Source organism: Dendropsophus ebraccatus, chromosome 9 (assembly GCF_027789765.1).
Source record: "Dendropsophus ebraccatus isolate aDenEbr1 chromosome 9, aDenEbr1.pat, whole genome shotgun sequence".
Classification (NCBI taxonomy): domain Eukaryota; kingdom Metazoa; phylum Chordata; class Amphibia; order Anura; family Hylidae; genus Dendropsophus; species Dendropsophus ebraccatus.
This window is the reverse complement of record NC_091462.1, coordinates 81,029,944-81,053,007: the sequence shown is the minus strand read 5'-3', so window position 1 is coordinate 81,053,007 and position 23,064 is coordinate 81,029,944. Positions and strand designations below refer to the sequence as shown.

At 42.7% G+C, this 23,064-nt stretch overlaps 1 protein-coding gene across 1 annotated transcript in view; it reads right to left on the bottom strand.

The window, feature by feature from the left end:
- The window catches only part of SHISA9 (shisa family member 9), a 266,177-nt gene extending 250,767 nt beyond the window's left edge, over positions 1–15,410 (bottom strand). Inside the window, exon 1 of the mRNA XM_069985414.1 lies at positions 14,893–15,410. Within this exon, the coding sequence (XP_069841515.1) occupies positions 14,893–15,410 (518 nt within the window). The remainder of the gene's footprint in view (positions 1–14,892) is intronic.
- Positions 15,411–23,064: the final 7,654 nt, after the last annotated feature.

Below are 23,064 nucleotides of genomic sequence, written 5' to 3'. Positions count from 1 at the left end.
TAATTGCATCATGGCCTCCTCTAATGGGAATGGCAGCCATACCTATTTAGCTGGGGAAAAGGGACAATTCTAATTTATTTGGGGGTATTAGGCCAATTATTAGTTTATAAGGTTGAAAATGACAGGTGTCCATCAAACTCAACCTGTGTTGATCCAGAGGAAGGCAAAAACCCCTCGTGAGGCAGACGACAGTAGCCTCATCACAGGGGAAAAATTCCTTCCCGACTCCATAATGGCGATCAGAATAATCCCTGGATCAACGTGACCCCTGAAATAGGAATAAGGGACAGAATTTAGATAATGTAGAACCCCAATGACGTGTAGTGCGCCTTGGAGCGATCCAGTATGCAGAGGCCGGGGGGATCAGGACAGGTGTCACACTAGTAAATGGTGTCCTTCCTGATCCCCCTGTTACCCCACACTCTGCACTTCTTCTGGGGTCTCCTGTTCTCCAGTGTGGGGGACGTCACCTGGAAAATGTTGTCCTGGTGCGATACGGGGTCCTTCATATCCAGAAGCGCTGGGTCCGCTCCATGGCTGCTAAATATTAGGGCTCTATTACTACTTCTGATATGTTCGGATCGTGCCGCAAGCTACAGTAGCTCGGGCAGCGAGGGACCGGAAGAGGGGGTGCTGGTATAAAGGTTATCCCCGTACGGGTGGTGGTGACCTTTATCCAGCAGTGGGAAGATCAGTTCCCGGACGATCTCCCCACTAACTCCGAGGATGGGGGGGGGGGCATCTGGCGGCTGGATTCGAGTGTCCCTTCCTTCATACACTCTAAGGGTACGTGCACACTGCGGAATCGCGAAGGATAACCCTTTGTGCATTCCGCAGTTGGCACCCGCCGGCGGACTGATGCAGGCGCACGTCTCCGTCCGTGTCGTAGACTCCATTCTATGCACGGGCGGATTCCGCTCTGCGTCCAACGTGTTGATGGAATGACGGATAATGGAATCCGCCCATGCATAGGATAGAGTCTATGACACAGGCGGAGACGCGCCCCTGCATCAGTCCGCCGGCGGGTGCCAGCTGCGGAATGCACGAAGGGTTATCCTTCGCCATTCCGCAGTGTGCACGTACCCTAAATCTGTAAGTGTACCCTGAGGTACTCTCACAGAGTTTGTAGAATTTCACGCCATACCGTCATCTCTTATTGGGACGGTACTGGCGGAAAAGACGTGTCTGGGGGGCAGCGTACGCTACGCTACTCCCAGACACGTCACTGGATGATGAGGAGGATGAGGATGAATGGAGGAACAAAGGACCCCCCATTCATCCTCACTGGCTGTTTCGGTGTCGGAGGCAATAATAATGTATGCGTCCGACACCGAAAACACCCTGGGGGCCATCTTTATATGGGGATTGGTATATGGGGTATGTAGTGGTGTAGTGTAAAACTTTATTCAATGTAGTGTGGTGTAATGTAGTGTTTTTTTACGTGTTTTTTACAGTAAGTATACAAAAAAAACCTACGCCAAAAATGGTGTTGCTGATGAATGCCGCACTTATGTTCGGCACTTATAAGCAGACCGTGGCAGTAGGATATAAAAAAAAAACACCCTACGCCAAAAAGGAGGAGTTGCTGATTAGCAGCGCACTTTCGTGCGATGCTGATCAACACTCAGCGGCGATAGGGTGCGGAAAATAGAAAAAAAAAAAATTGGGAAAAAAATTTTTTTTTTTACTACATTCTGAACATCCCTGTAGTGGCTGATAAGTGTATTACACTTATCAGCCGCTAGGGGGCAGCAGAGCGCAAGATCCGAAAATAGACGACGCTGGAGCCGGAAAAATACGAAAATAGACGACGCTGGAGCCGGAAAGAGACGATCGGGACTCACGGAAGAAGCCGAAGTCCCAACAAGAGGAAGTGGACGCCGGGAACCCGGAAGACGCCGATCAGGACCCCGGGACAGGTGAGTAATGTACAAATACCTGCTCCGGACCCCTCAGCTACCTAGCTGAGGGGTCCGGAGCAGGTATTTATTACTTGTGGGGACTTTGATCGCCGTGAACGGCCGGCCGGCTGGCCGGCCGTTCACGGCGATCGGGACGGTGGTACCGTGACCACCATTACTTTTTACAGTAATGGCGGTCGGTGCCGTCCTCGGACAGCACCGACCGCCATTTTTTTCCGGGTCATCGGGCCACCGATGGCCCGGAAAGGTTCCGATCGCCGCTATGGGCTTATCAGCCAATAGCGGCGATCGTCGGCATGGGGGGGGTTAACAACCCTCCATGCCGACAGGGAGAGATGGCCTGCTATGTATTATAGCAGGCTATCTCCCCCGATCGGGACCCGGCCGGCCGCGGCGCCCGTTTAAAGGGATGACGTACCGGCACGTCATGGGTCCTTAAGTGACAGTGATCCATGACGTGCCGGTACGTCATGGGTCCTTAAGAGGTTAAAGAGGTTACCCAGTGAAAATCTTTTTCCTTCAAATCAACTGATATCAAAAAGTTATATAGATTTGTAATTTACTTCTATTAAAAAAAATCTTGTCTTCCCATACTTATCAGCTGCTGTATGTCATGTAGAAAATGTTGTTTTATTTTCAGTCTGACACAGTGCTCTCTGCTGACATCTCTGGCCGAGACAGGAACTTTGTCTCGGTTTTCTATGAATCCCCATAGAAAACCTCTCCTGCTCTGAAGAGTTCCTGTCTCGGCCAGAGGTGTCAGCAGAGAGCACTGTGCATGACTGTTTATAAAACAACATTTCCTGCAGGACATATAGTAGCTAATAAGTATGGGAAGACTTGAGATTTTTTAATAGAAGTAAATTACAAATCTATATAACTTTCTGATACCAGTTGATTTGAAAGAAAAACATTTTTGCTGGACAACCCCCTTAATGGATATCCCTGACTTCCAGCATTGCACTATTATATAGTAGATTGGTATCAGTAAGCCAGACACCAGCTTACCTTTGCTCTAAAGCTATCTTCCACACACAGCGGCTGTCGACATTGCTTCCTATGTGACAATTAGCTGATCATAATATGGTTTCTATGCCTTCTGTTTACCGTTACATTGGAATCCTGTAACTCCGGTTACATTTATGACCATCCTGTTCCTAATGGAATGATACAAGTGAAAATGCCGCTGTAAAGTAGAAGTGAGCAGCATTTTTATCAATGCATCTGCTTCTATATTCTTTATGCACAGTGTATTCCTGCACAGCAAGTTTATGATGCTGTTTGTCAGTTTATTTAGAGAAACATGTCGGTCTTAATATGCCAGCCTTCTGCAAAAGAGTAAAATACAATATGATGGACATATTTTTACATGTACTAATAGACTCAGTAACAGACAGGCTTTGACATAAATGAATTACATTACTCCGATTTCTTCTTTGTCAGATATCTGACATTCTATTTGGGTTTAATGGACTATTACTGAAAGCCATTGTCTATCTTTGAGCACCATTTTATGATTTACAGACTGTAGACGTGTCACGGGAGAAGTGGTCGAGGGGGTGTACATCTCACCGAGGTTGATACGCACGGTGAGATGGTGAGTCCAGGAGGAACCTGTTACTCAGCAGTGTTATGCTGCTGAGATTGTTATTTATTTTTACCGGGCCTGGATTTACATGGAATGGCAGGTAGGTTTGGTAGTGGGACTTGCCATTCCCTCTCGCCAGTTCCCACACTCTGCCCATATCCCCAGTGTGACGATATCCCCTCCTTTTAGTGACGTCTCCATTAGGATGGACTTCTAAAAGTTCCCTAACATTATAAAACATATGGGTATGGGCTCCCTATATATTGTTAGCCATACTGTGCCACCAAACGTTACACAAAGTACCCCCTACTACCATCCAGAATACACCCCCTACTGATAGCAACTAGGGGGGACCACTATGGTCCCCAATGTCCTCTCCAGGCACTTACTTATCTCCTGTCTGTTAGTCCTTCTATCTACTATTATTGTATAAGCAGCTGAAGGTGGTTGCTCCATTTAACTTGCTCAAAATTCAACAATTATACGTATATACATTGTGTCAGTGGTATACAGTTTCTGATATATTTGTTATAATTCCATGTATTTGCATCCAGTGATGAGTTTAGTTCTACATGTGTTGTAAGCAGTGTCACAATTAATAGTATAGAGTATAGACATCTTACGGTCACAGTGGTATACCCATTCAGGTTAGATGTAATAGGTTCCTTGGGTTTTCACTGCTACTCTACTTTGTATGGTTGTGTTGCGTTTAGGTCTCATATCATTACTCTTTATGTGATGCCTGGGGAAACATTCATGCCTTGCAGTGAATTAATTCATACAGATATGTGGTCTATTGTATCATTTGTTCTTGGCACTATTAATTCAATTGATTCAGAGTGTGATCCAGACCATATTTCTTAGCTGTTTTTCTATATCCAAGCTGCAGTTATCAGATCATGTTACTTTTTGCTCCATATGTTGTTATTGCAGATAAAGCATGATAAGTGAGGATATTCAGTAGACTAGGACACTGGGGGACATTTACTAAGGAGTGTAATGTGTGTGACTCTTCTATGAAGATTGGTATTATTTTTGTACCAATACATTGTGAGTGATTTATGGAAAACTCGCACAATGATACTAAATGTGCCTTAGTAAAAAGTTGCAAAAAAAAAGTCGCAAACAATCCACCTGGTACTGACCAGACGTAGGCCTGCACCAGTTTTTTTTTAAAGTTACAAATAATAAATTTGGCGCAAATCCCTCTCAGGAAACAAAATAAGTGAATATTTGAAAAACTGCTAAATCTCTATATACTTTTATTGAAAACATTTTCTGAAATTAACATTTTTATATCTTGTTTTACCGCACAAATGTAATTAAACATTATGTTAAACATCCTGGTAATAACTTACAGTTAGGGGGACTTTTATCGGGGGCTTTGCGCCTATTTTTTGGTGAATAAGGGGGAAAGTTATCAAAGGATGTAAAATATCCACTGGTGTAAACTGCCCACAGCAATCACCAATCACAGCCCAGCTTTCAGCTCTGGTAGAATGAAAGCTGAGCTGTGATTGGTTGCTGTGGGCAGTTTACACCTGTGGATATAGTACATCCTTTGATAAATCTTGGCCTGTTGGTAAGTGATATTTATGAACTAATATTCAATGTGCAAATAATTATTGGATGCAATTTTTTTATTGTCTGTTTTGTGTATTCGCCGTAATATTTGCATCATCAGGGATTTGCGCCCTATTTATCATGTGTACAAAAATTTAAAATTTGCACCTACTGGCGCTGCACTGGGTACATTTTAATTGTATGTTAGACAAAAATGCACAATTTTTTCAAGACCAGCACAATGTTTGATAAACTCAAAAGTTTCAAAAGATAGTTCAAAAAAGCGCAGCTATAAGACTTAACAATAAATTTTCCCTAAAAAAGGTGTTAACTATCACTAAGTCCCCATATGGGAATAGAGGGTGCAGTGATACTGACCACAACCAAAGGAGTGACCCTATTATTGTACTCTTTTCTGCAAGGTACTTTGACTGTATAAAATGACAAGAGAAAAAAGATGTACAGTCACACTAACTTGTCTCCTAACATTTCTAGTCAAGAACAACTAGATCTTTAAGGAAAATAATAAAATCACAATCGCCCTGTTAGTCCATGAAGCCCTACCAGAGAAGAATAAGAAAGACCAGAGAAACCCAATTGATTGCCACCAGCTTCATCAACATTCTTTGCAACTCCTCAACTGGAATTTGAGCCGGAAACCTTGTGATGTAATTTGCCAGAGATAACATACTAACACTTGCGTGAGCTGATCAATATCCAAGTATTGGAGTAATTCATGCAGGTCCCCAATGGCAAGTGCCCACTGGAGAGGATCTCAAAATGGCTTTTATTGCATTTATTTGTTTATGAGTTGATGGTGAAAATGATATATAAATAGATGGGAACTATATGCAACAACTCAGCAGAGTATGAAGAGTAATGAAATGAGTTATGGGCAGCCTCAGAGCCCCCCCCCCCCCCAACCCCTGCGCCCCCCAAGGATACTACACTGCTAACTCCAACTGCTTCCACTTTAAACAGTAAATTTATGGTTGATTTGTGGCTGTAAATGTGCATAGTTCTAGGGCTATGGAAACAATATATGCCACCTACACTATGAAACATAGTAATAATGGGAAGGAGACGTACAACAGAAATGTGTTGTTGGGAAAATGTGCTTGGAAGCTGCTCTGGGTCAATAAACACACAGCTGTGAAGCACACAGCTAGTACTGTACATGATGGCACGTCCATGTGGGTGCACGGCGGATGTAATGCTTTATAAATGACGAGGGAATGGATCCAGCACTGTGTATGTAATGCTTTATAAATGATGAGGAATCGTGTGCAGAAGAAAACTGCTGAAGAGATAGACAAAGAGATAGATAGATAGACCTAGACAGCCTATGCCATAAAACAGTATGGAGGCCATTCAAGAGCTGCAGAGAGGCTACAGGTAATTTGATTTCCTGTCGCTTTCCTGTCCCTGGGGAGACTCAGATAATGAAATTCACTAATATATATAATAATCTGGTGCGTATCCCACCTGGAGGTGTATGGGGGTTCCGCTTTTGAACCTATATGAAACTAACTCACAATCTCCTATTGATTGCAGGACTGGCATTATTGACATTTTAGTCCTTACTATAACTATAGGCTGGTGCCTAAAATTACAAGCACACAGATATACCCTTCAGCAAACCACACAGCAATGCAGAAGGTTTAGCTCGGGCTACATCATATATACCTGGTTTTAATGTGTTGATTACTTTTGACTTTTGGGTTCACATGTGTCCAGTGATCTAACATAGTTTCCCTCTGGTGTGGGAAAGCTAGATAAAAAAACAAAACAAAACCAAGCACACAGGTCCGGCACCATGCCCCATTTTAGCCAATGAAGAGTCTAAGTGGTTACCAAGCGCATCTAGCTTTCTTATATCTGATATTACCTTGGGAGAGTAGCTTTGAATTATTGGACACATGTCAACTAATCCAACTAAGCAGATGAGACCACACACGGTTATATATAGATACTGTGTGGCATATAAGTGAGCAACCACAAAATAAGGTCCGTCATAAAGCAGAAACGTACAAATCAACAAGGTAAAAGAAGAAATTAACCGCAATCTGGCACGCCTGTCAGGACCCCAGATGAATGCTATTTAGTAAGACAAGCACATGTTAGTAAGGGCCATATCACATGGCCCGATGTAGGAGAAAGGGAGCGCCGACCTCTCAGATCAGTGCTCGCCTTCTCTTTGTTCCCCGATTGCTCTCTGTACTATTACATGCACGAAGGAGCAGGGGGGGGGAGGGGGGCTTGTGCAAGGAGCTGCAAGAGGCACTGCCTGGAAGATCTTTAGATTTTTCGAGTGGCCCATAGAAGAAAAAGGTGGTCTGTGTTGCGTGGAGTGACAGGCAGCAGTCCATCATTATCATCATCATGATTTTAGAACACGCTGAAAGACATGGATCAATTGATATGAATGTCGGCTGATCGTTGCCATTCAACTTGAGCTATTATACAAAATAATTATCGTCCAGAATGGCTGGTAATCGGCCAAGTATGTTTCGTTGTTTTGGGTAATAGGAACCTAAGAGATGAACCTCTTAGCATAGAATAGATGATCTCAGTGTGTAGTGTATTTTAGCGAGTGCAAAGAGGTTTCAGAGACTCTCAGGCAGGAGTTTATCAGTGGTCTTGCACCTATATTTTTAACAGTATTTTTATGGTTAACATAGTCCCTCCTTTATAGTACTTTAGGGTGATTTTGTACCTTACTGGTCTGTTTTGTTTTCTGACAACTTTTTAGGTGCAGGACTTAGCTGGAGTAAGTTTTGCACAACATTTTAATAAATGTAGTATCAACATGGGGGAAAAGGGCAAGCTATAAAAATGAAGTAAAACGTGCTGTAAAATATAAATCCCCCATAGTGTTGGTCTGCACTGAAGCACACTGCCCACACCCCCTATTGTATTGCTATTGTTACTGTACACTGTTGCCATGGATCCCTGCCATTGTTGCTATGGAGACTTTCTAACTGACAGGTGGCATTAAGTAAGCTTGGGCACTGGGCCTTTTCCCTCACCCCCTTCTCTTTCCCTCATTCCTGTAATGTACACTGACGTTGAACACCATGAAGTGATGGTCACATAAACACAATTGCCAGGCAGGGATTTCCTCACTTGGAGGTATATTCCTATCAATGCCTGAGAGAAATGGCTTATCATTTTTATAGTTTGCCTTCTGCATTTGGGTTAATGGTCAAATGAGAGAAGAATCACAAGTGCAGAGGTCCAGTCACTTCCAGTGTCTATGATAAGGTCATTGGTATGGTCTCGGCTCTTAGAGGATCATAAATGTTTTTTTATGATATGTCTAACCAGATTTCTAGCTCTTTCTTTTGCCTCAGTCAAAACTTAAAGGGAATCTGTCAGCACCTTTTCTTGGTCTGAGGTGCTGACAGTGTGAGGAAGGTCTGTGTGTTGTAGTGGCATCTCATACCTCTATTTTTCCGATCGGTCCTGTACTTTCTGTAATTCATCTTCATAACTGTCAAAGAGAGGGAGTGGTGATGGCTTCTTGCCGCACTTCGGCTCGCCTCACCACTCCCCCTCCCAGCTTGTATTGAATATTCATGGAGCCGGTCCCCCAGCCTCCTGGCAACTACATCAGTATCTTCCTTGTTCTGTGAAGTGCGCGCACGCTCCCGCAGCAATTCGCGCATGCGCCGCTGTGCGTTGGAGCGGCGCAGGTGCACTGAGGGCGAAAGCCTATGCCCTCAATGGCTTCGCTCAGTGCCGGTTCGACGCACTACGGCACATGCGCTAATCGCCGCGGGAGCGTGCGCGCACTTCACAGAACAAGGAAGATACTGATGATGTCGCCAGGAGGCCGGGGGACCGGCTCCATGAATATTCAATACAAGCTGGGAGGAGGTAGTGTTGAGGTGGGCCGAAGTGCAGCACAAAGCCCTCACCACTCCCTCTCTTTGACAGTTATGAAGATGAATTACAGAAAGTACAGGACCGATCGGAAAAATAGAGGTATGAACACAGACCTTCCTCACGCTGTCAGCATCTCAGACCAAGAAAAGGTGCTGACAGATTCCCTTTAAGTTGTCTGCTGAGCCCCATAGCTAAACACTGGTCTACAGTAGTGCAGCTTGTGGCCCCCACCTCCCTGGACACAGTGACCCATTCTCCCCACTAACATGTGTGCCAAGGTTTTACATTTTTTACTTTGAAAATAACTTTATTGTATTTTACTTGACATTTGAGTTATTTCCCTTCCATCACAACCATACAGTATATACAGTATCAGGCTATGTTCCCACAAATAACGGCCATTATTATAAAAATAACGGCCATTGTTATAAAATAATGGTCATTATTTCTCGTTAAATGACGGACGTCCATTCAAAACGGATGTCATTTTGACAGTGCGTGAACATAGCCCAAACCATTATTATATAACAATGTCTTTAAAGCTTTACATATGTTATATACGTTTTTCATATATAACACAATTTTTTGGGGTAATAAAGATCGACTTTCTTGTGATTGAAGAAACCAAGTTGTAGTTGCTACATTAGGTACGTGCCTCTAAATATCCATAAGAAGACCATCTAAATCCTGAAAAAAAACCTAATACAATGCAAATAATACGAATATTAATGAGTGTTTGTCATTTCTCATGACTTGATTTAATTCCAGTAACTGCATAAGACAATGGCATCTCCTATGGGAGAGCGTTCCTTCCATCACCTCTGTCCTCACATCCCCCTTTACTCATCAAACAGCGGTTCGTGACCTGTTTCTTTAACACATCTGCTACATAGATCCATCAGATGCTATAGAGATATCTTCAAGAGATTGGTTAAGTGCACACATTTCCTTAAGAAGGAATACATTGGATTCTTTATAGATGCACAAGTACCTTTATCTTTTGTCTCTCACAATGTATTCTTTGAAACAAGGGATCCATACTGAGCTTTCTTTTCATTGATTTGCTTGTTTCAAGTAAACATATAGTTAAAGGCTGTTGTCACTGTCGGGACTTAAATATGATGATAAGAAGTCTTGTAATAGGTTGGACTAAAGAGGTGCAGACAGACCAGTCGCCATTCCATCATTTTTATTATTATTATTATTATTATAACTGTTAACCATATTTTTTTTTATTACATTCTTGTCCATTCTTGGTTTAGTTGTTTTACTCATTGTGGTCAGATTGCAAAAATTGTTACCACCTAGTAAGGAGGCTCAGTGGATTCAGTTGTTTGCCTGCAGCCCTGGGGTCCTGGGTTTGAGTTTCTCTCAATACTCCATTTTTCCTTCCACACTCTAAAATATAGAGCTATCTATATTGGTTATCTATGAAATAGACACATGTGATGGCATTGAGCCCCTTAAGGATTCCTTCACACCTCCGAAAAAATCTATGCAAATTTCTTATCAGGAAATTTAGATAGATTTCCTGACCCATGGGGTTCTATTGGGCACGGTTACCGATTTTTCCTGAACAGGTGTCCATGCTTAAAAATAGGCTCAGAAATTATAGGAAATATCATATAATTGTCCAGAATTTCAGCACGAATAGCACATAGAACTTTATGGGGCATCCTGAATCCTGGACAGCTCCAGATGCACATCTGGAAACTGTCCAGAATTGGGAATGCATTGCTTGGCAGCCAAGGCCGGCGTCAGTACTCAGGCAAGTGCCGCCGAGTGCTCACACTGGCCCTTTAACTGTACATGTTCCTAATCAGAAGAGCATACAGTTAATTGCGGATCTGTGTTTGACAGGGCAGGGAGCAATTGGCTGTCAACGACTCTTTGGCTGCTCAAGAGGCCGTTGAGCCATCTGACTGGCTCAAGAAAGTTTATTCTGCAGCAGGACAAGGACCAACCTACATACAGCCAACTGAAGGTCTGACTGCACACCTCACCTGCCACAGACCCAGAAGTATCAGGACTAGTACTAAGTATATACAAGACACCATTCCAAAGTCCACTCTTAGGCTGGGTTCACACTACGTATATTTCAGTCAGTATTGTGGTCCTCATATTGCAACCAAAAACAGGAGTGGATTAAAAACACAGAAAGGATCTGTTCACACAATGTTGAAATTGAGTGGATGGCCGCCATATAACAGTAAATAACTGCCATTATTTCAATATAACAGCCGTTGTTCTAAAATAACAGCAAATATTTGCCATTAAATGGCGGCCATCCACTCAATTTCAACATTGTGTGAACAGAGCCTTTCTGTGTTTTTAATCCACTCCTGGTTTTGGTTGCAATATGAGGACCACAATACTGACTGAAATATACGTAGTGTGAACCCAGCCATAACATGTATTTATCCGGCCGAATGCAACGTTTAACTACAACAATCTTTCTTGTGCATGCTTGAGAGAGACTGTTGTAGTTTAATATAGAGTGGACTTTGGAATGCTGCCTTGTATATACTTATTATTGGTTAGGATTACACCAAGAGACAGTAGAACTTAAGCAGAAACATCCACAGAAGGTCTGTGGTTACTTCTCCAAGATGTATGGAACAACTTCCCTGTTAAGTTCTTTCATACACCGTGTGCGAGTTACGTAGAAAAACTGATGCTGTGAAGGCAATAGACGGCCACAGTAAATATTCACTAAAATTTAGATTTCTCTTCTGTTTGTTCGTTAAACTAAAACCACTTCTATTTTTGAAAGCATTCTTACTTGCAGCTTTTCCACATCTGCCTAAAACTTTTGCACAGTACTTTATGTGTCGCTATGGTGTGTTTTATGCTTAATTCATCACATATTTCAGTAGTTTGATATGGTTTATATTATACTTTGGTTGTAATACAAATTCTATTGACAGGCCTCGGGAGATATATGGATCTTCCGGTAATGGTCCCAGCACTGGCGCTCTTCATGTTAGAAGTTGGTCCATTTGGCTATAAATGAACCATCAGATCACATATGATCAGTGCTAAAATAGTATCTACTGGCCAGCAAATACCCGTTGATTTGATACCCTTTACTTGGTATCCAATTCAACTGCATTTCCAAACCCCTTTTAGAGAATAGCTACTTTACATACTTTTTTCAATTGCGCATGACAAGGCTTATGAGTCTCCATACGCCAGACTGACAGTCTCTACTATGGTACCTCCTTAGTCTTACTAGCATACAGCAATTAATCCTGTATCACCTATTTGTGTCATTAGGGCTTTCTATGACATTGTTTCTTGCCCAACATAGCACTTATGCCGGTTAGAATTTGCATAAAGCATTAATCAAGTGAGTGGCACTCTGCCCTCCAAATGCCAACCAGGTAGATGCTCCTGGCCTCATTCACACCTACAATCTTTGAAGTCCCAATGCTACCTGATGATAACAGAAAGAATACTTGACCATGCGCTGGAAAACGAAGAAAAAGGATTCCAAAGCAATAGGGCTTCACATTGGCCTGTGTTATCTGGAGCAATGACAAGCTCAATAGACTTGTAAGTGGAAGAACACTTATTTGAAATGCTGGTGAAAACCTCACTCCACTGCACTTCACATCTATATAAATGCTTTTTTTCTATTCCACAGAGAACTATTCACACCACACATTCCCTCTCCTCCCAAGTGAAGCCCCTGAATGGTAACAGTTAGACCGAGAAGAAAAGGCATTTATCAAAATGTCTAAAAGGAAAAGATTCCCGGAGGAGAAGGATCAACAATCTAAAGGGAAAATCAATGGATCTATTTTAATTGTTGCGGAATGAATGAGGAAAAAACACCATCTAGATACTCTACACCTGCAACACAATAAATAGTTCAATGTCACTTTATTATAAACTTCTGTGGGTTAAGAAGCTTTTGTTCATTTCCAGGATGGTAATACCCAGCATTCTAGCGATTTACACGAAGGACTGCAGTTCCATACAGTAGGAGGGTGGCACCTTACTATAAGTTCTAGTGTGATCACATGTATTTCCAACACAGGATTGAATATAGATTGTTCATTTCTATTGAGCATGCAGGCAGTCAGATACATCAGCCCTCTGATACATAGATGGCCACTGACATACAGAAATGGCTAGGATCAAAAGAACCGTTCCAGCATAAGCTGTCTATATGCACAGAGAATAATCCGAATGATTTCCTTCCTTTTTGTTAAACAATAAATTTTCAGAAAAATATTTAATATTTAAAAAAAAAAAAAGATTTCCTATTGTCCTGATAGATTTAACTCTGTCATTGCCCATATGACAAGTTATCCGACAATTACTGTTAATGATTGTAAATGAAGGAAATACTAGCTGGAGACCAGGAAGGATTTTGAATCACGAATGTATGTTCCAGCCGACTGAATAGATTTTCCCTGGTCAGAGCAGATCATTTGCCATCCTGGAAGCTATGATTGTAAATAGGATTGCTGGTGATCAGTGGGATCAACCTCATTACCTGCATTTCTATGGCCACCTGTACAGTGTGTGTGGATAGATAGATAGATAGATAGATAGATAGATAGATAGATAGATAGATAGATAGATAGATGAAATATGACATAGAGCGATAGATAGATAGATAGATAGATAGATAGACATACAAAGACAGAAAATGATATAGATTAATTGACAGATAGATTGCTAGATAGATTTGAGATTGATAGATAAATACATGTAATTAAGAATCAGTGAGAGAAGTCCGACCCTTTCATCTCCATCTGCTATCATGTGGTTCCGATTAGCATAATGAATCAGTGGGAACAGAGAAGTTAAAAATATGTTATGTTTTCACACAGATGCTGACATGATCTGAATGTTGAGATGATGGGAAAAACGGGCTTTTATCCCAAACTGTCATCCCGCCCACTGCCCACACAATCTCCCTCTGTATCCATCTCCCTCAGTGCCAGTTTCTTGTACGTTGTAGTTCTCCAGCGTCTTGTAGTGCCTGTTATTGTGCATCGCACCTGTCCACATTGCTGCACTAGTCCCCTGGCCTTTATACTGATGACAACATCTCCGTATTGTCCTGCTCCACTTACTCATCCCTGCTCTCCCCTGTGCTCCACTTTTGTCACCCCCCTCTCTTTTTTTCTCTCTCTCTTTCTCTCTCTCTTTCTCTCTCTCTCCCTTCCTCTTGTTAAATCATCATCACTCTGCAGAAAGGTAACCCAGAAAAGGGGCTCCCCCCCCCCCATCAGCATATATACATGTATACAGGGACTTGTCATGTCTCTGCATGGCTCCCTAAATCCTTTATTCAGAACTGAGCCATGATGACAGTGTTAGTGGTTTTAGCCCCATGGTAGAAACCAATAGCTCAGTGCAGGCAGTCGACGTCTCCAAGAAGAATGAGTTTAACCTAAATACACGCACACAGGCATCCACAGAGCAGGTGCTTCCTGCACTTTCCATCTCCAAGACAAGATGCAGCTCTGTGGTTGCTGAGCCAAATTCCAAGATGCCTCTAAGATGCAGCTGAAACCTAAAAATTCAGGATTGTCATTGGGATTTCATCAGTAACTGTGTGGGCGGTGGATTGTTTGTGTCACAGGTTAGAATAGACGACGACATACACTAAGACATTGTGCAACTGACCTGTATACACATGGCTGCAGTAGTAGCGTATATAGGTTACAGCTCAGTGTTACTGTAGACAAAGATTCGCCGGTTATTGGAAATACAATATTGCTACTGTTTACGGTCTTTAAGCCTCATTACCATTGATCTAGCACTCTCTCTTGGTGGGCATGGGTAGGTGTAATGTGAACACTGGCCATGGCGTATATGGGTCAGGGGTGACTGAGCCTGACTGCTATGAGACCATCAAACATTACAAGATTTGGATGTCATGACATAGCCGACTAGTCAAGAGTGACGTACCTTGACATGTTTTCCCTCTGAGGTCTGTGAGCTTTTTCCAGTCCAAGTTTAGTGAATATCCCTACGAGGACCATTACAGCTACTACTCCACATATGATGTAGACAATCAAATTAGTTTTATCCCTAGTGGGGTCATGCATGGGGTCATCAATCTTTGGGGGTGTCTTTCCTGGTTGCAGCCAGATAGGTCTATCATAGTTTGTGCAGACACTTTGATCCAGTTTAGCTTGTTTGAACTTACAGCAGTATCTGAAGCCACAAGTACCACAACAATAGAGAAAATCCCCCGAACTGCAGTTGAACGGTGGGTCCCATTGCCCCATGACATCAAAATACCCCCTGCAACCCTCCGCCGTCTGAGGAGGCTCTGAAGACTCTAGATCTCCATGGTTAGATAGGTTGACGTCTGATACCACTTCAGTGCTCCCAAAGTGAGGTCCACTTTTCCCCTGGGTGCCACACAGCAAAGTAAAGAGATCCACTAGGAAGTAATAGAATATTGCCCTAATTCCTTTCATGATAAGTAGCTGCCTTTAACTTGATATGGAAGATCCAAAGTGGCAAGTAACAAAAACCATGAGGATAAGAAGTCAGGAGGTGTCAGCCCATCAGACCAGGTCCATCCTCATTGCTACAGCAGGTGTGTGCCCAGTCCTCACCTGGAAGGTGTGGTGATGATGATGATGAGGGTGAAGGGGATGCTCTGCTATATTGCAGTAAGCTCTGCCTGTTTCTGTGCAGCACTAACTGCTCTGCACTTGTGGAATCGAGGAAAGCAGAGGGGATTCTGCTTTGTAAGAGTAGTGTAAAAAGAGAGAGAGAGGGCTGGGGGGGAGGAGGAGGATGGAGGGGGAGGAATAGATATAGGAGGAGTAGAGACTGAGGGAGGGATGACATGGGTCGTGAGTAAGGAGGGAGTGCTTGCAAGAGATGAGGAGGGATGGGATTTTAAGTAAGTGCAAGGTGAGCTGCAGCACCAGAGCAAGTCATCCCTTCCTCGTGTATACAGAGACACATGACGGAAACAAAGTTTACAATCCTCTATCCATGACAGGCATCAGCAAACAATATACAGTCTATATAGATTTCTACATCGATAAACCATACATGTAACTTAAAGGACTAAGATGCGGGCAACCTGAAGCTTGCCAACTGCAAATCCCAGCAAGTCTGTTGCAGGATATGACATGAGATGTGGATGAATGATATAAGGGTCTTTGCTACATTGTACACACTATATATGACAATAGACGAGAAGCCAAGGAGAGGTATACATGAGGATTATTCTACTGAGTGCGGTTTTCAGGAGGGAGGAGTAGTACATTGCCATTTTCCATGTGTGGTGGGGGCTACTAGTCACGAGCTGTAACACCTGACCCATTGGGGTAGCTGTAAGAGGTGAATCAATAGGTACCCCCTGCCATAGAAGAGTGACCCTATAAATGGGCAAAGCTGTGATGGCATATACAGCATGGTAAGCTATCTTTACTGTAAGAAGCATAACTTAAAGGTAGAGTTCCCTTCGGATCAGGTTCATGAGGCACGACTGCATCCTTTATCACTATTCCCCTGCCATTATACAGGGATGTAGCTAGTGGTGCAGACAGTGTAGTAGTCACAGCTGGACCCCGATGCCTGAGAAGACCTTACTATTATATACAGCAGATGGGGGCATGTTACACATTTTGCACTGGGAAGAGAAGTTTGAAGTTTTACTGCAGCCATTTCTCGCTCTCTGTTTTATAATACAAAAAGCATAACGATAATATATATACAGTGGTACCTTGGTTTAAGAGTAACTTGGATTAATAGCGTTTTGCAAGAAGATCTCACAGTTTTTCAAAATTGTGACTTGGTTTAAGAGCATTGCTTTGGTTTAAGAGCTCTCCTGGAGTGGAGGCGGGGCATGGACTGCATAGGGTGGTCTACAGACCTGTACTCTAACCTCTTCCTCACCTTCCAAATCATGGCAGATCCATGGGGCTTACATCGGGGACAGGACCATGGGGGTAATCTCTTCATAGCTGTAACCCCTCTCTTCCCGGACAGAGAGTACTGCATTTATGTGCCAACATCTGCCCTGCTCATTGCTTCATGCTCCCTGCAGTCTCTGTCAGCCCTTGTGTTTTCCATCCTCTCCATTCCTGCTATAATGTGCCTGCACTCACACTCAGCTATACACATTGCTGCTATAATGTGCCTGCACTTACACTCAGCCATTTACACATAAGTATAGAAATGTTTTATGTCACTGTCCTCCTGCGCAGCTCTGTGATTCTCACTTCCTGATTGGTCCAGGCTGAACACACCCCCTTCCACATTGCTGTCATGTGACCACACAGACCTCTGACAGCAGCCCTGCTTCTCTATTCAAGCCTGTTGTACTACGCTACTGCATTATGGAGATCTGCAGTTCCATCCTGTGTCTACAAACTGCTGCTGTTTCTTCAGGCTTATGCACTTACTATACATTATACTCCACATGCTGATTGCTATACTCTACAGTAACTTATAATATCACATATTTAGCAGTTTCTCATTGTTTGTTTAATCTGTTCTACATGTTATTCAGAATAAAAAATCATTATTTTTGGGGTGTGGAACCAATTGTCTGCATATCAAGGATTTCTTATGGGAAAATTTGCTTTGGTTTGAGGCCGGGTTCACACTACGTAAAAAACACGGCCGTATTTCATAACAACGGCTGTAATTTGTGAAATAACAGTCGTTATGAAATACGCCCGTGTTTTTTTACGTAGTGTGAACATAGCCTAAGAGTGGATTTGGATTACAAGCACAGTCCCGGATCAAATTATGCTCGTAATCCAAGGCACCACTGTATATATATATATATTTGTTTGTTTTTTATGTATTTTATAGCTATATAAAAGGACCGGTATGTAAATGATTGTAAATGGCTTGAGCGTGAACACCTGCCCTTCAACTACTACTCCCAAAGTGTACAGAATGGAGCTAACGCAAGCAGGAGAGCTCCGTGCAGCTGAACATCCAGAGGTCTCTTAGTCTTGCTGGATATTTGTCATGTGAATATTATCAGCCCTGTGACAGGCTTTGGCTAGTGCCCACTGGTAAGCCACCAGCTGCGGAGGTTCACACGAAGGGTCACATGATCACCCGCCAAGCTGATCGCTCTCAATAAACAGGCAATTTTCAGAAACAAAAACAAAATTCTTATTCCAATGAGAATAAAAATATCTACATAGATACATGTGATTCACCAGCCAGTGTTTCATCATTGCTAAATTTAACCTGAAGAATGGAAGGAAAGTGGAGAGAATCTGTTAGAAGAGTGACTCGGGGAACAGATTCTATTTTTCTCTAATTTGGGAAAGACATAAGGACAGCCCAGTTTATTTTAGGAGTGGAGGAGGCCTGATTAAACAAATAAAGATGGAGCCGGATGCTCCGAGCAGCGTTACCAGAGGCACCTTGTCATATCACAGCAATGTTAAGCAATATCTGCATGCAGCAGGGGGTTTACAATTGGTGGCATACATGAGGACATTTCTCCCTAGGCTCGTGTCAGTTTTTATCATTTGGTTTACTTTATGTCAAATTTGGAGTGTTTATATCAATAAATTTAACCCATGCTGACACCGACGATGGCACCGAGGATGGCACAGATCTGTCAATCATAGCTATGACTGCCATAATGGATGAACTCCAGCAAATGTCAGAGGCTTTTTTGTAAGAAGTTTGAAAACTGTTGGTGGTCTGATACAGTAGAGAACAAAAGTTCTTAGAATAATAGCATACACAGCAATGCATCCAGACTTGTCTCACTGGATAGAGCAAATATATCATGGAAATTAGTAGCAAAGTAAATTCTTTTTGTTGAATATGACCATATGGGTTTAGGCTATTAGAATAACTCAGCGGATTACCGTAGATGCGAAAACTCACAACATCTCAGGGAAATCAGAAGGTGAATGGAAAGCTATGTATTTCTAATGCAGTGTCCTACTAGGATCCGGTTGGGTGTCGTTATCTGGTGCCTTATTTCACATATGTTTGTATTTATTCATATTGTTTCACATAGTTTTACCATGTTAACACCATAACTATATTTGTAATAGGTAGGAGCTAAAGAGTTAAAGTGAATTTGTTACTTAAAAACTTTTTTTTTTTTAATGTGTGGAGCTTATCATTGCTTGGGCCCTACCACCGCTACACCACACTATGTTTTTTGCATAATCAGCAATGTACACTATGCATACACACATAGACTTAGGGAACCTTCCAGATTGTAGGGAGGGGCTTGTCCTTCTGCTAAATAAAAGGAACTTCAGTCAGTCTAGAGTTAAGGCCCTATTACACAGGCCAATATTAAAGAAGCAAGCGAGCATCGTCCCATCAGGTCAGCGCTTGCTTGCTCCTCGTTCACGCTCACTGTCTGTGCTATTACACACACTGACAGCGAGTAGGGAGGAGTGGGGTATGGGGCCCAACGGAGAGCTGCAGGGGGCTGGGAGGCCCATAGGAGATAGCTGTGGTCTGCTGCCGCCACTCCTATTGCCAGGGGTGGACCATCAATATTGGCATTGTGTTCTTTCAACGTGCTGAAATACAATGATCTTGTGGCTTATTGTTGCTGATTTGCTGAATCTGGTGTGGGGGCCATGTCTGGACTGCATATTCTGCATTTACTACAGTTATACCTTATGCGCTTAAGCAGTTTATTTGCACATGCCTTTACCCTGGAGTTTTGCATTTGGTAATCTTTACAAGAGGTAGAGATGAGTGTACCTCTTATGTACTGTAAAATGCTATATTATTGTTACCTGCCATCTATAAAATATACTACATGCTCCAGACATTTGTTCATGAGTTGTAGACCATCTGTTGTTGGTATTTACTATGTTAATTATGTTTTTATTAAACATTCTAATCAATAAAAATATTAATTTTGAGTATAACAATCTAGTGGTTTGGTGTATTTTGGTGGTATATTTGCTGTGTATCACTGCCGCATGTCATTTAAAAACACAATATTTTATTAGGTATGCTCTAAAAATATCTACAACAAATAATTCTGGAGGGAATTCTCCTATATCTAGATACTAAGTGTAAGATCACTTCTTGCAATGCTCTGTAATAACTATAGGGGATCAAAAAGACAACAAAACAAACGACCCACAAATCAATTTGTTATACGGCCTAAGGCCCTGTTCCCAACTTCCCACTGAGCAAAAGTAGCGGAATTCCGCGACGGAATTGTCCGCCGCGGAATGCCGTTACCCTCCCGCTCATAATGGAAGTCTATGGGAGGCGCGCGCTCCTGCTCTGTACACGCTGAATAATGAACATGGTGGTTTCCCTAATGTACCTCATTATCACAGCATCCCAAAATTCAGGCCAAGTACTACTTTAAGACTGTATATGTAACACCCAGAGCAGTATGCTCTGTGACCAGCTAATCATTGCTGAACTCTTCTACCAAAAATACATTATCCAAAGTAGATAAAGGGAAACAAACCTGCTGGTAAATACCTATAGTCCTGTGAGCAGATGCCGAGCTGCTCACCTCCGTCATTCCTTGTGTAAACATGGGTGGATTCCGTCCTGGCCTTATTGATTACAATCCAGTTAACACCCGTCCATTTTCTGGAGTCAATTTTACCAGCACCTTAAAGGGAAACTCCAGCTAAAGGTAAAAAAAAATAAACAAGCTGCAGAAGCATATAGCATTGCTTATCTGTCCACTTGTTTTGGGGGTCTTTATTCTGTATTGTGTGGCCGTACTTCCTGGTTGAGCAGTTGCTCAGTACTACAAGTTCCAGAGTGCAATGCTTTCCCTCAGCTGTTCATCACAGTCCTCCACCCTGCCTATTCCCCAGCTAAAACTGTTGCAGAACTTCTGACTTAGTGTGCCTATACTTGCTTCCTACCCTGTGATTTGCTATCCTGATTTATTGGTTTCCTGACATTGGCTTGTGTCCCTGACTATGTGTTTGTCTCCTGACTTGGTCTGTATTTTTTCCTCTTTTTTTCCCCCTGGTTTGTCTCATTGATTGTTTTTGTTCCATGTCCTGTTCCACCTATATTAGCACAGGGGACATCTCCAAGTTGTCCTGTGCCGCCTAGGAAACGTTGAGACAAGTAGGCAGGGACAAGTGGGCATGGGACAGCATTAGTGCTGCACTTGTCTCTGCATGACCTGTGCATAACCTGACCTGTCCTGACAAGAGTCAAAGAGGCTTTCCCAAGCTCCTGAAGTGCAGAGAGCTGTAACCTCTCCTTTCTCCCCCTACCGTACCCTGCTTGGGGCTCAGCTTCCAGGTGTCAATCAAGCAGGAAGGGTGGTAGAGAGGAGACATTCTAGCTTATAGCTATTCAGGACCAGGAAAAGCTGCAGTGACTCCTGTACCAGAGAATAAAAGAATCTTTGTAACATGAAATGCAGTTGACAGATTCCTCTTATGCTAAGTTTACACAAGGCGATTATTGGCCCGATCGTACGATTAACGATTTTAAAGTAACGATTTTTTTTTTATAACGATCAGCGTTTAGATGGAACAATATATCGTACAGAAAATTCGTTTTGCGATCGTTTTGGGAACGCTTAAGCCTATCTCAGGTAATATCAGTGAACGACTGTTTACACAGAACAATCGGTGAATTTTTTGCGAACGACGATTTAAGAACATGTTAAAAGATCAAAATGAACGATTTATCGATCGTTCGCCGCGTTTACACGTACGATCATCGTTCGAATTCGCCCGATAATCGCTCCGTGTAAACTTAAGGGCCCAGCGAGCGGGTGAGTGTGGGAGGGGGCGGCGGGGAGCTGCCCGGGTGATCGCTGATCGTCTGGGCAGCCCATAGGATATAGCAGTGTCTGCTGCTGATGCTCCTATTCAACGGAGCGACAGCAGCAGATCGCTGCTATATCAGTCGCTTGTTTTTCAACACGTTGAAAAACAAGCGACTGCAACAATCAGCCGACATGAACGATGTCGGCTGATCGTTGCACTCTATTCCACGGAACGATTATCGTCCGTAGCGGCCGAATACAGACGATAATCGTTCCGTGGAATAGGGCCTTTAGCATTAGGGTCCATTTACACTGAAAGATTATCTGACAGATTATCTGCCAAAGATATGAAGCCAAAGCCAGGAATGGATTTAAAAAGAGCTTTCCTTTATGACCTGATCTCTGTTTATAGTCTGTTTCTGGCTTTGGCTTCAAATCTTTGGCAGATGATCTGTCAAATAATCTTTCTGTGTAAATGGGCCCACAATCTGGCTAAATAAAAGAAAAGGACCCAATGGATCAGCCAACAAAACATACAGCTTGAATCGTGGTGTAACAGAATACAAGTACGTACCAGTAGGTTTGTATGTATGAACCTGCCTGCGGTTTGTTTCCCTTCAAACCCTTTAACTGTTATCTCTGTTCAGTCACATCTACATTCTTACATCTCTATGTTATTATATCCCATTCCTAAAAAGATTTCCATTGTCTTTGTTTGCAGGATTCTCACCTGCAATGACTGTCTGAAGAAAGCTCTCTTTTTTCTCTCTCTCTTCTAAGTGCATACGATATGATGACAGTACTTCAATCTCTGTTTCTCTTATAAATTGTACAAACAATATTGATTCCGTCTTGGCTACAATTTACAAAACCAAGAAGTGTTCTCAGCGCCAGTAACAACAAAACCTGATATTTTTATCCAAGAAGCCAAAGGTAGAGCTCATATATACATACATATACAACCTTGTACAATATGTTATAGATTTCCTTTCTTTGTTACTTAGGGCTTCCAGTTTTAGGGAAATGACAGTAAATCATTTACTGTTGACACTGAGACACTGGCACTGACACCTTTCATCTATTTCCCCGCTGCATTTCTTATTTCACATTACTTTCAAGACCATTGCTTGACTTTCATTGGTCCAAAGGTTTAAGGCTCATCTCGATCACATTCAAGAGACACAGGTATACACATTGTAACATGCATCCGAGCTCTTGTAGGAGCCATTACAGTATCTAGTTGTGGCATGGGGGCCGTGCATGGACAATAATGTTACTCTGTGTAATCAGTAACCATTAGTGTTAAAGGGGTACTCCAGCGGCGGGTCCCGCATCGCAGCACTCTGGTCCCTGGTTCCCGGATGCTTCCTGGTGTCTGACGCGGGCCCGAGACGTGA